This window comes from Rhopilema esculentum, chromosome 12 (genome assembly GCF_057945365.1).
Source record: "Rhopilema esculentum isolate cy_ngs chromosome 12, ASM5794536v1, whole genome shotgun sequence".
In the NCBI taxonomy this organism is placed as follows: domain Eukaryota; kingdom Metazoa; phylum Cnidaria; class Scyphozoa; order Rhizostomeae; family Rhizostomatidae; genus Rhopilema; species Rhopilema esculentum.
Genome location: NC_142826.1, coordinates 6031948 through 6045087, shown reverse-complemented (window position 1 = coordinate 6045087; position 13140 = coordinate 6031948). Strand labels below are relative to the sequence as shown.

The following is a 13140-nucleotide window of genomic DNA, read 5'->3' as shown; positions in this document are numbered from 1 at the left end:
CGATCCACAACTGGGTATATATATTTCTTAGCGTAGAGTTTTCGATCTATGTTCTGACGTTTTTAACTCTGAAGAGTGTCAGACGAAAAGCTTTAGTTTACTAAATGTTGGCCTTTTTCAAAGCCATTTTCAAGATTCTATGTCACAGAATTCTAGCTTTCAGACAGCCCTTTCTCAGAGTTTCTCGGAACTCATATGATATACGTTTGATCAACTGACTGAGCCCGTTGGGGTTTTAGTGCTTTTTTTCGAAGCTATATTGTTTGGAAAATGTTGAAAAACTTTGTAAAGTGGCAAATTGATGATATATCGAAAGTGGCTAGCAGAGAGAAGTTACTTTTAATTTCACCAAACTTTTACATTAAAAATTTTGTGTAAATCACAATGTTCTAAGGCGAAAAAATTATTGATTCACCACCAATGAATTAACCAGAAAAAGCTTTTCAGAAGGTTTCAGGCCATGGCTTTTTTCTGAAACGACTGGACTCTCTTTAAATGCAGCTAAGACTAGGAAAATCCGCTGTTTTTCAAACCCACTGATCTAAAAAAGACTGGATCGAACAACCTATTGTTCTCCTACACAAGCACGGGGAAGCTGGCCGAGTCTCTCCATCTTGAGATCTCTCGTGCCTAAAGCTTTGGGCTGTCATTTGTTAAAAACTTTAAATTGTGCATAAATCGTTAAATTCTCAATTATTCTAAGAGACAAAAGGCCTAGGAAAATTCCGTTACATAAGCTTAACACCACGTCAAAAAATTTTAACGTCACTTACGGATGCTGCAAGTTTTAGTTTCAACGGTTACTTTGAATTTTGCTATGAAAAACCAAGTTGAACTAAAACCAATATGATTGCACTCTCGTCTCCTACTACCCGGCGAGGTCTCAAGATGGACGCTGCAATGTGGAATCAACGCTGGGGTGTGCTAAACCCTTACTTAAGAACACAACCGAAGAAATGACCCTTTCAAGACCATCTTTACAACATCCAGCCTTCTTCTTTGTTTGTTTATGTGACAGAACTATAGCGTGCTCCCAACTGACGTGTATATTTATATATATCATTGATTGATAGCAGCAATCTTTATACATTTGTGGTTTATTCCAACTTCATTTTTGCTTGAAAGGAAATTTTGTGGTTTTTGTGGGGATCTTCATAGCTTGGTGTTATTTTTCTTTCTGTAGGGCACAACTTAAAGCAAAAGAATGGACAAGGACCGTTGTTGAAGATAAGTAAGTTACAAAATAACAGCACTATTGATAAGTTTATATATTTATTTATAAGATTAATTTCGAATCAACTGTCAGCATGATTATCATTCCAGCCATTTCTGTCATTCTTTGTATCAAAATGAGACTGATGGAACGGATAAATGCAACAAACAGTCGTAGAGCAAAAAGTTTGAAACTCTCATTTGCTGAGCCTAGGATACAAGCTGCACTTGATTAAGATGCAATTCTTCCAAATTTGATCTTAGTAGATAGAAAGGCAACCATGGTAGGGAATATGCTTGTCCATGGGAATCACAGGGCTGGTTCAAATGAATCAACATGGGCCCATGCTACGTATTGTCAGCTTCCGGTTGCTTTTTCCCAGGGCTTAATGTATATGAATTTCTAGCCAAATGTATTGCTTGGTATAATTCATCTTTTCTTTGTTTGATACTTGATTAAAAAGATCAGGCACACGAATACACCATTTATTGTGGGATTCATATAACCGTAATTCAAAGACACTTAACTACTAAGACTCATTTTGTTAGCTAATGGTTTGGCTCTGCTTGGCAAACCTATTTTTTATAGTTTGGAAAAAAGAGGTTGTTTTGTTCTCTTTGAGTCTCTTTATCAATGTCGATAGAAAAACTGAAAAAGTACATCGAGTTAAAGGAATGAAAAACCAATCAGTAACCGGAGCATCGTGGGGATTTTTGGGGTTATAAAGTACCTCATAAAACAATTTGTCGTACAAATCATTATTCTTTGCCAGAAAATCTGTGGAAACGTTTATCAAAACGCTCTTGATTACAAATTGTTCGTTTGTTAGAATAGAACAGTTGAAATTAGGATAGCCTAGAACATACATGGCTGCTGATCACATTTCAGGGGGAAAGAAGAGCGGCCACGATAGCATTTAGATATGGTTTAGAAAATATTCAGTATTTGAAAATTCTTACGTAGAAGTTGGAGCTAGATTCTTTGAAGGCAAAAGCGAGTCTCAGCAAAATATGATGTCTGGTATAACAAAACTACACTGAAAAATAAGAATAAACGTAAGATGATACATCATTGAAATTGTACACAAAATAAAGAAACATTGTCATGAAAGGAAAATTAGAGATTCCATCACTCGTGTTTCCTTTTTTCTAGATTCTTGCCATTCACCAAACAGAAAGAAAAATATGAGCCTATGCTGGACTCAAGTCGACCTTTTGACAGGTAAGGGGCGTTTCTCCAGCTAGAAAGTTTTATTTTTTTCAAAAATTTGAGAAAATTTTTTTACCATTTTGTAATACCAAGTTCCCTTCTTGTTTTATTTAAGTTCTCTACGTTGCATTATCGACAGGCATGCTCTAAGCGTAACAAGGTATGCAAACGAAATGTATCTCAGTTTGAGCTTCTCCTCTCCGGAGGCAGAAAACAAGACACCTAGGGAAATAGAAGATTGTAATCAAGATAATTAGAGATGGGTGTACAGCCATCACTTGAAGCTAAATGACAATAAGACAGAATTGTTGCTGATAGGAATGAAACAACAGCTAGCTAAAGTGATAAAGTTTTCAAGGCTAATAACACCTGGAATTTAGAAGTTATTTTTGACAATGACATGTCTTTTGAAAATCAAATGAACAACATCTGCAATAGGGCGTTTTTGATTTTTCTGTTCACGTGTCAAATCTATTCTTGAATCGATGTTTTGTCTCTCGTTTCACAAAGAATAGACTCCAATATTGCCTTTGTCACTTGCGAATGTTGAATCCATAGAAATAGGAGGACGAGGTTGAATCGAACTAGCTCCACAGTATCTAGTGAATCTTATTGTTTGCCATGTAACAGTTCAAGACAACTGAGATTTTCAAAATAACCTTCATTGAGAGTACCAAAAACAAAAGTAAAAGTCTTTGAAAACGGAACGTTTGCGTATAAAGCACCAACAGTATAAAATGAACTACCAGAAAATGTAAAGAAAAGCAACAATGTTGTATTATTCAAACAGCTCTTTAAGTAACACTTTTTCAAGAAGGAATATGGAAAAAAACATTTTGGATCATTTTATTTTTTCTTATTAGATATTACTCTGATGGTATCTTATGCTCATAATTTAGGTTAAGATTGAAGAGCCTTTTGTTTCAAATTTTGATTCTAAGACTCTCGGTTTATAAGGGACAATATAAAGTAGAGACAGTATTATTGTAAACTACAACTAACAGGGAACATTATTATGGGACGTTTTTATAGATTTTGTCATGTTATAATTAATAATTACTTATTATACTAAACATCATAAAGAGGAGCTTGAAAATGATAATGTAATAAAAAATTGGAGGAAGCAAATTTGTGCCTCCTTGCTTTAAATGTTTTTTTGTGTTTCAGCATTGCTTAATCTTTTTGTATTCCTATCTTTAATTTGCTCTTCCCTGAATTTTTACTTTTGTTGGTTCCTGAACTTTATAAATGATTTCTGATACTCTTTATCTCTAAAATTATCAATATCAACTGAATTTCAGGCCAACCATGAGAGCCAGATTGTCAAGGTGTAGCTAAGATTTAGAATGTAAGATATGGAATTTACGGACCGTGAAAATCGGAAAATTGCGATCTGGAAAGGGGAAAGTTGAAATCATCCAATACAGCGAGAACAGGATTCATACGCGTACCATCTAGGGAATATAATGGGATTTGGAGTCTAACTTTAAAAGTTGAATAGGATCTTCAGATGTTTTGAGGACTTTTGGCTGGTGCTACAGCGTCAACAGAACCACCAATCATGTTTGCTCTTTGAAAAGTTCTATTGGCCACCATTTATTATCTAATGGTAGAAACAAAGAAAATCCTGATTTAGTATTTTTTTATTTATTTAGTTAAACCAAATAAAAATATTTTTTTGCCAGGAATTTGCCAATTGGAAATTTGTATGTAAAGTAGATAATTAACAGCTTGCCGGCGAATGGTATGAATATAAATATAGGTTTAGGTTATGATCTGATCGGGTGGAAATATAAGGTTACCCAGTTACTCGCATTGAATGATAACATCAAACCATAGAATAACTTTTCTGTTCTTATGCTACAGGCCCGAGTATGGAACAAAGCATTTTAGAGAAGAGGATAGAAGGAAAAGGATCACCGAGAAGGTATGATCACCGAGACAGTTTCTTCAATTTCTAACAACCCTATTGGCTTTTAGTGTCCCAGGTGCTTTTAGAAGACGAATTATTAAATGAATCAACTTAAACACAATGTAAACATCTAGAAAATGAGTGAAAGTTCTTCATTACGTATTTAAATGGGCAGATTTTCTAAATGAGCTTACGAGTGATTGTGAATTATTCATGCTTTACATAATGCAAACATTCTAAAAAATCAAACATTTAGTCAAATTTACCTGCATATAAAAGTAAACAAGTTTATTTCGGCCCATGTAGAGCAAATGGACTAAACAATTAGAAGTAACAAAGGAATCTACTTTTTACTAATATCGGTTTTCCAGTTTTTTTCAAAATAGTTGTCGCTGCATTTTATATCTGAAATTGACTTAACAAGCAAATTAAATGTCGTTACATGATTTCTACCTTCCATGTGCTGTAAAGATGCAAAACATTATTTCACGTCCAATGTAAAGACACTAGAATAAGAAAATATACGATTTTGTTAAAATTTGTATAGTTTGGAAGCATTGACCCAAAGCAAGAGAATAGTTTAGACTCTTTTCTGTTCAATTATCATGACAAATACAAAATACGATATACTTGTTTTCTTGTTTTGACCTTCACGCCCCTTTCCCATAGGTTTATCTTATCTATACTTCCCTGGGATTAATCATCTGTGGGAAAACACTTGTAGTCAAAATATTTACCATTTTTTCGAGTACTTTTGAAATTGGAAAGATCGTTCGCAATTTTCCTATGCAATCTAAACCACGAGAAAAATCTCCTCAAACGAAAATCTGGAGCAAAATTTTTCAAGCAGATTTTTATTTAATCCTTTCTAAATTGAAACAGAACAAGGCAGCAAATGTGAGATTTGTCTCAGATTATAAACACAGGTCTCAATACAAAGGCTGATTATTACGTAACTGGTTAGTAAATATTAGCATGCAAAGATTGATATCTGATTAAAAACTGAATCAGACGCGTACGATACGTTGTTCGTGCGTAGAGAGATATCAACTTAGGCCATCATTTTATCTGTTTAAATGGTTCAAAGTAAGACATTTTTGAAGATTTGCGTAGATTCTCTTATTCATTGAACGTTCTTGGATAATCGCAATAATTGACAGTAAACTCATTTATCGTTAATGATAGCTGCAGCTTAAATGTTGATGACGAAATTTTAAGGTATAAGTTTAGTCGATAAACAGTCAGATTTTGTACTACCCTTAACAGAGCTTTTTTGCAAAAAATAATTTTCTTGCAGATAAACGCAAATTACCCATTCTGGAGATCGAGCAGATAACATCAAGGCGTTGAAGTGACAATTATAAATTAATGCTCTAGTTAATTAAAAAATCTTTAAAATAAGGATATGATTAAAAATCTAGGATAATTTGCTAAAATCTGATAAAATCTGATAAAGCCTGTTTAGATTTTCAATCTTTCGGAATAAGGTGATGCCTGCTTCAATGCTAATAGCCAGGTTATTGCAATGCAAAGAAATACAGACATAGTTTAAAATGAGAAACTCTAATTCTTGGAACATGGTCAGTCTTACATAAGTTTTGCCCCATTACCCTTTTATGTTATGCATCACGTGACTTCCAGTTCTACTGCCGAGAAGACTGCAACAAAAATTCAACGTAAGAATGAAAGAAGTTAGTAAAAACACTAAGAAGCTAAACTAAAGTTGTATTGAATCCTTTATACAAGGTAAGCTGTTAGAAAAATTAAATAAACAAATAGTTAAAATAAAGGTTAACTCAAAGCGATGACATTAGTACCATTATAATCCTTTTATGTTGCTTTAAAACATCTAATAAAATAGAAAATTGCTAATAATTGTAAAGATAGTTATGAACCTAGAACAAGTTTATCAATGAAGAGCCACTTGCAAATCAACTATTAAAGCAATTTATAAGTATAAAAGCTAATATTAAATCAAAAAGTTAGTAAATTACATTCAAATCAAAGTAAGGTGCAGATTGTCCAACAACGTTAGAGATGTTATCGATTTTTAGGTATGTCTTCTTTAGAGACTGGTTTCTAGGCAATATTTGAAGAAGCTGAAAAAATTCCCACGTTTTATCCACCCGTTATATTTCCAATTGCTAAATGTAAATTTATAAAATGTTTATGCTTGTATGCGAACAAACGTCTTTGCAGCTCTTGAATTTTCTAAGTCTGATTTTAACATTTGTCAAATACACTGTGGAGACTTTCTCCTACGAGCATAATTATGTCTTTGGCCAGTAAACTGAAATTTTGAAAATTTTAATCAGCCTTAGATCTTTCTCCGTCTTGTAAGAATTATGAAATGCAACTTCAAGCATCATTCAAATGCATTATCATGACATTCAAATGTAATTTTTGTTAAAGGCAAGTTTTATATATGTTCTATCTAAACGACTTTTTTATTTTCTAGCCATTCCAAAGGCTTGTCTCGCCGATTCCTGTTTTCGAAAAGTTGGGAAAAACGTACTGAGGCGTGCTGAACTGCTGAATCCACCTTTTTCAACACGATTACTGAAGCCATTTTACTTCATAATTGTTAGTTTACGTATTGTTGTACATTTTAATGGTTCTTGTTTGCTCTCGCATCTTTTAGAATATCGAATATCACAGGCTGCTGTATTTTTAAATTTTGATTTCAGAGTTCAGATTTTGGCCACTGAGTTAAAAAATTATATCCAGACGTAACAAAGTCTGTCTGAATTAGATTTGTTCTTTCAATTATTGTTAGTTTTTTTGGAAAAAAAATCGATTGTTTTTCCAAACACCCAATTGTCACTTAAATCTTGCCTAATTCAGTGCTCTTTGATCATACAGAAAAATTCAGCTGCCAATTTTGCATAAAGGAATTGTTTGAAGCAACCGATGAGAACATAAGTGTTTTCTTAGCTTTAGAACTGCAAGGTAGCGCAATGAATATAGATTTAGACGGTAGTATAATGTATAAAATGTCTTGAAAATCAAATTAATCTTTATGTCGTGCTACTCAGGAGGGGGGGTTGAAGTAGGGGGGAGTAATAGAATAAGGCTCTTTGGAGTCTGGGATTAAAGAAAGGTTCAACTGGCCCTAGCAGATTGCAGTGCACCTGAGTCAGGGTAAAAGACGCCACTAGGCACCGATTTCTTGTGTAATGCCCAACAAACCAATGAAAAGTGACTACTTTTATGATTTAAAATTATGCCTCTCAACAGAGATATAATTTTGTGTAGAGATTCAAGTTTTGCTTCTCGCTTTGTGTAGAGATACAAGTTTCGGAATTTCACGAGGAAAGTCTTTTTTTTTTAATTTCAAAAGTATGATTCTCCGGACAAACCTTCATCAGAAAACAATTAATGTTTGGTGTGGTTTGATTGAGGCACTTCTTTTTTTTTGGCCTTCCTCACGATCTTTGACCATGTGATCCCCATGTTTCTCAGGGCTCTGAAGCACTTCTGGTTTTTTTATAGCAAGAAGCTTTTGGAAGTGGTTTAATCGCTCTGTTATATCATAGATAATTTAATGTAAATAGCAAAACTGTTCCTGGGGTATTGAATGTCAATATATTTCATGTTGATTTTTAACATTTGAAGTTAACTTTATACTACATTTTGTCACCTACATATAATAAACATATTCGCTCTTTGGCAGCTGGGTACACTTCTCTTCGCTCGAAATAACCATATCAAGAGAAAATGTCACAGTTATTTTGTGCCATGTCCCCCAAATAGCAATGCAGTTAACACTGTTTTACTGACCACTGGTGTACAATCTTCTAACCATCATCATAATCATCATCGCAATGATGGTTGATGTTAGTCGTCGTCACTCAAAGCTGTCTACCACAAAACCGAAATTGAATGGATTGAGGGAGAACGATAGAATGAATTTTTTTCATGAAAAGTAGCGCCAAAATATTCCCTTTTTCATTGGTTAGTTTAGAGCAAGCATGCGCTTGGCGTGTGTCCCCTATTATCGCCTTGTCCAGCAGTTGCTATGGTGCTGGTTACCCGTCAAAGACCATGAGTTCAGGAGACCATGGCCCTTCATCTTATCTTTACTTAACTTTTTCTTGTGTCGATTTCGTTGAAAAGCTTGTAAGGGAAAAATTAATCGACTTCCTACACATTTCGAATTTCAACAGGTCACTAACCAATGATAATTACTTGAAATTCGAAGTTACCGCCATTTTGTTGATTGCATAGTTGACTCATTATCTTAAAGTCGTAACGCATGACCGATTCTGCCATATGAAAACATCCTTTCTCTGATTGGTCAGCGCTGGTTGACGTTACCATGACGACCCTTTTAATGCCTTGTGGTGTCGGCCATTGTGATAATAGGATAGCCATGGCATGTATACTGCGAAGATAATTCCAACAAAAAGCTACTTTCAAAAACTGTGCTCCGTTTTTGCTAGTAAAACACAAAAATTTGCCAGATAGTGCCCGTGGTAAGTTGAATTTCACCTTCTTGAATTATTCTGAGTTCGTAAATAGTCGATCGCCATGTGTACAGCAACGCGTCATGTCCAGTTCGATTTGATGTCACATGTGGTTACCATGCCTTCGATGCTAGTTGCCATCATGTCTGTTCCTGTCCCGTCGCTTTTTGAAAAAATATCGATCTTCTTTTTATATACATTAGTTAAACGATAGCTAATTTTTTTAAAAGTTTTATTTATTATTTTGAGACAAAAACTTGTTTTTGCTGGTTGCCATTTTGCGCCAGTCATTGTGGCGTATATTGGCCTAGACATACCAAATCCTCAAAGAAAGTGAACATCGCCATCAAAAGCTATACCGCATCATCAAAATTCAACAAACTTTGGAATCTTCGTTATTGATTTTATCAGATGTATCTCTAGATCATAGTCTTGATATTCCTTTTAATTTGAGTTTTTGTTTTGAGTTTCTAATGATCACTTTTTTGCCTGTTGTTATGCCGAGTGCCGTTCGCAAAAGTATGTTTATAGGACCAATTTAAATTCAGCGGAATTTTCATTAGTTTTAGAGACTTTTTAATAGGTTTCTTTTTTGATGATATTCGCATTATGCAAGTCTGATTTTGCTGATTCTAAAAGAACTGTTGTAAAAAGGACGAAAGTGATAGCCCTTTGCACACTTTCGTGGTATTAGCAAGTTTCAAATTGTGGGTGAAAGGCGGAAGCTCCAGCCAAGATCCGGCCTGTTCATAATCACACAATATCGTTAACTGCCAGTTGTGTTATTTCGTGACATTGTTCGATGCGTATGTTTTGAGAGACGAAGGTGATAATTCATTTCCTGCTGATTTCTGCTGAGACATCACAACTTCACAGATAAGACATGGATTTATACCTGTTCACCAATAGCTAACCTACAGCTCAAAAAGCAGTGTTCTCACAGCTCACTGCCCTGCTACTCTCTTTTAAACAATGTTTATCTTGGGAAATTGAGACTGAGCTTCAAAGAATAATCAAAGCAACCTTAATTAGATAGTTTGTAGGCCCACAACAAAATTATTATACATACATATTCCAGACCTCATAATATGTTTTGGATAGAGCTAGGAATCACTAACATTTAACAAAAAATTACCAACTTCCCTAGTTCTGCTAGATTCTAAAAGCTTTTGAAACATCTCCTCATTTGCATCTCTCGGTCCAAAAAAAACAAAATCAAAATTTGTTCAAAATTATATTATAGATCGCTTAGTACTTTATAGAATATACTAGCTAAAATCCATGCACTTATTTTACCAGGGCACGTGCCACAGGGGGTAGCCAGGGAGGCCATGGTTTGCCTACTTTTAAAATCATCTCAAATTACACTCTTTTTATAAGAACCAGTAAATTTAAGTTCAGGCTGACTGTTCTTAATTTTTTCGAAAATCTGAGGCTGGATTGTTCTTAATTTGTTCTTAATCTAATAAGGTGTAAGCAGTGCAAATATGCTAGCTTTTTCGCTGTAGGGTGGTGTAAAGGCCTCTTTTGCCAACAAAGTGAGTGAGACAGCCTTAATTTGCTGACAGATTTGAATTTTAATCGAAAAAGCACCCACACATCGCTAAAAATCCTGGATTTTGAGAAAATACATTGTTCAAATTTGCATTTTGCAGAAGCTCAGCCTCAGCTTGTTCTTAATTTGTTCTTAACTTTTGATCAATTTTGAGGCTCGTGTTCTTATAAAAAAAGTGTCCAACCTATTCACTGAATATCTTTTTAAAAAATCCTGAAACAGCAAAAGGTGTTTTCTCCATACATAAATCACATCAAATAATTAATCAAAAATTCTAGGCTCATAAAAACATGATAAGATTTTGTTTGCCTACTAAGAATATTTTGGCCCAAATTGTTTGAAAATTTTTCCGGCAGACTACAGTAGGTACTACGCATCTTTTGAAAAGTTCTTTCTAAATTATAGTCCCCTTTTTTCTCAGCTATGTAAAATGAATACCCTCTCATCTTAAATGCTATATCAGACAATCAAAGAGTTTAAGGGAGATTTTATCAGAAATTATAGGATTCATTTCTTCAAAAGAAAGTAGAATATGCAAAGTAATTATATGTTAAACTTTTCACATATTTTTGATACATTTATGATACAGTGGAACTCATATACAATGAATAACTCTCAAACAATAGACAGATGTTTTTGTTCCAAATGGTCAAAACATTCTAAAAGGGACCTCTATGCAACAGACACCTTTGGATAATGAAAGTGGCACTTGTCCAAACAGTGTAGGTTATATAGAGGCTCCACTTTGACATCTCCCTGATACAATTTGATATGCTCCAAAAAGTGAACACCATTTTTAAACAATAATGAATGACTCCTTAAATTCAACAAAACTCTTTTAAAAAACAAGAATTTTATTACCTTCCAAAAGTAAGGCAAAAAATATACAGTTTACTGTTCCCAAATAAAGATGAGAGTGAGAGAGTAAGTAAGAAGAGGCAACTGATTGCCTTCATTAAACTAACCAGCGCTTAGTAGCTCCTGAAGTGTTATCAAATGCTTATTGAGCAACATTGCTAAAAGAGGAGTTTTCCAAACCAGAATGTATTATCCATAAGCAGTTTTAGGCTTTCATTTTTCTAGAGCTTGAACCAGCCCTTTCACTGTTGTAAAATATAGGTAATTTGAACAGTAGTAATTTCTTGGAGTTTTGCCTCTGCATGGCCCTAGTCTATACAAAGACAAGAGTTTTAGTTGGCCCCTCAATTTGTGGACAACAATATTGTACTTTTAGCTGCTTCGCTTTTAGCTGTTTTATTAATTTGCAAGGAAAACAAGACAAGACAAAATTTTCGTCATGATCAGAGAGTCAGTTTGGAATTATAATTTTGCTAAAAATTTGAAAAATTCCTAAAGGTTTGGCTTCATATTAAACAGTTACAAGTTATAGTCAATTTGTAATTGAAAGGTCCTTAGGTCACATAGCTTATGTTTTTCAACTAATTTGTTCATGTTTATGAAAGCAGATATTAGTTTCATCAAGAGATCTAGCCTGTAATTTCCAAAAACAAAATGATGCATGCCAGCTCTGCTAGACCCAAATAATAATGACAGAAAAATATAAGTAAATTGTAAAGAATTGTACCAGGACATCATTTTTATACAAATATCCTCAAATGTAATTGTTACTTGCTATGGGCCATAAAAATTGATTTTAAACACAGCAAAGGTATTTAAAGATAAATCAATTACATGTAAGTGAATTCTTTTTTAATATTGTAATGATGTGATATAATCAAACACCAAATTTCAAAAGGATTTTTGATGTAACAAAAGCCAAAATCTAGGTCCATGTATATCTCAAAGATTTTATTACCAATTTAATTTTTATTGGTATATATTTAATTGTGGGCACAAGTTAAAAAAATTTTCAAGATAATTTCTTTCAAGCATTAGGCTAGTAAGTATGATAGATGAATTTTTCTTTGGCTCTTTGTCTAAATGTTTATGTTTGTTAAGACGCAAAACAAATTTGTTTCAAAGTATTATTGCAAGTTAAGCCATTATTTGGTAAACTAGAATCTATGGTATCTCAGTGTCATTTATCGTTATGATCATTGTTTTTTAAAGAGCTTTTTCTGCTTTCAGTAAATTACATGCATTTAGCTTTATCTTATTTCGAGCAATACCCAGTTATTGCGTTTTGTAAACAATGCACAGGTCCACATATATTAGCTGTACTTGCTCCTATTAATTGTAAATGTAATGTGTTGTTATAAGTGTATTTGCTTCCATCAGCCCTAAATGATTAACCAGTTTATAGGGAAATACAATGCATCTCAGAAATATGTCCTTTTTAATTAGCCTATTTTGTTAATGTCAAGATAGTGGCTATGATTAATTTTTGTGTGGTCATTCTTATGGCATATGCTGGAAAACCTCAAATATGGGACTGTGGGGAAAGGATGATGTTCTTGCGTTTCTACAATGGCAAAAGTATAGAGCAAGATTGGAAATATGGGAGAGTGGCTTGCTCCTTTCTAGAGTTTTGGGTCTTGTGCACCTTGTTCCCAAGCGACCTCATTTGTGGAATTGAACCTCTTGCCACTACTCTCCTATTTTTTGCAGCATATTGTAATCTGTCAGGAATGTTGTAGTTTCAAGCAGGCATAAATTTAGCTGCATTTTGGCCATCATCCAGGGCCATCATTCAGTGGTTTGTTGTTAAATTGTCAATATTATCCTCAATTTTTTTAATGTGGTGTAGTGCGTTGACCACAACATCTTCCTTTCCAAAGTGAATGCTTGGCTTTTTGACAGTTCGTAAATAAAAAAATTTCCCCGC

At 34.0% G+C, this 13140-nt stretch overlaps 1 protein-coding gene across 5 annotated transcripts in view; it reads left to right on the top strand.

Annotated features, from left to right (window-relative positions):
- Nucleotides 1-13140, top strand: part of LOC135681804 (spermatogenesis-associated protein 17) — an 89891-nt gene that overhangs the window by 62532 nt on the left and 14219 nt on the right. For 2 of the 5 annotated variants that reach the window (XM_089111894.1, XM_065196427.2), the window contains 4 exons: nt 1184-1231; nt 2366-2434; nt 4289-4349; nt 6793-7940. In XM_089111894.1, the coding sequence (XP_088968020.1) occupies nt 1184-1231; nt 2366-2434; nt 4289-4349; nt 6793-6852 (238 nt within the window). In that variant the 3' untranslated portion in view covers nt 6853-7940. The other 3 variants (XR_016144482.1, XM_089111893.1, XM_089111892.1) reach the window with 3 other exon arrangements.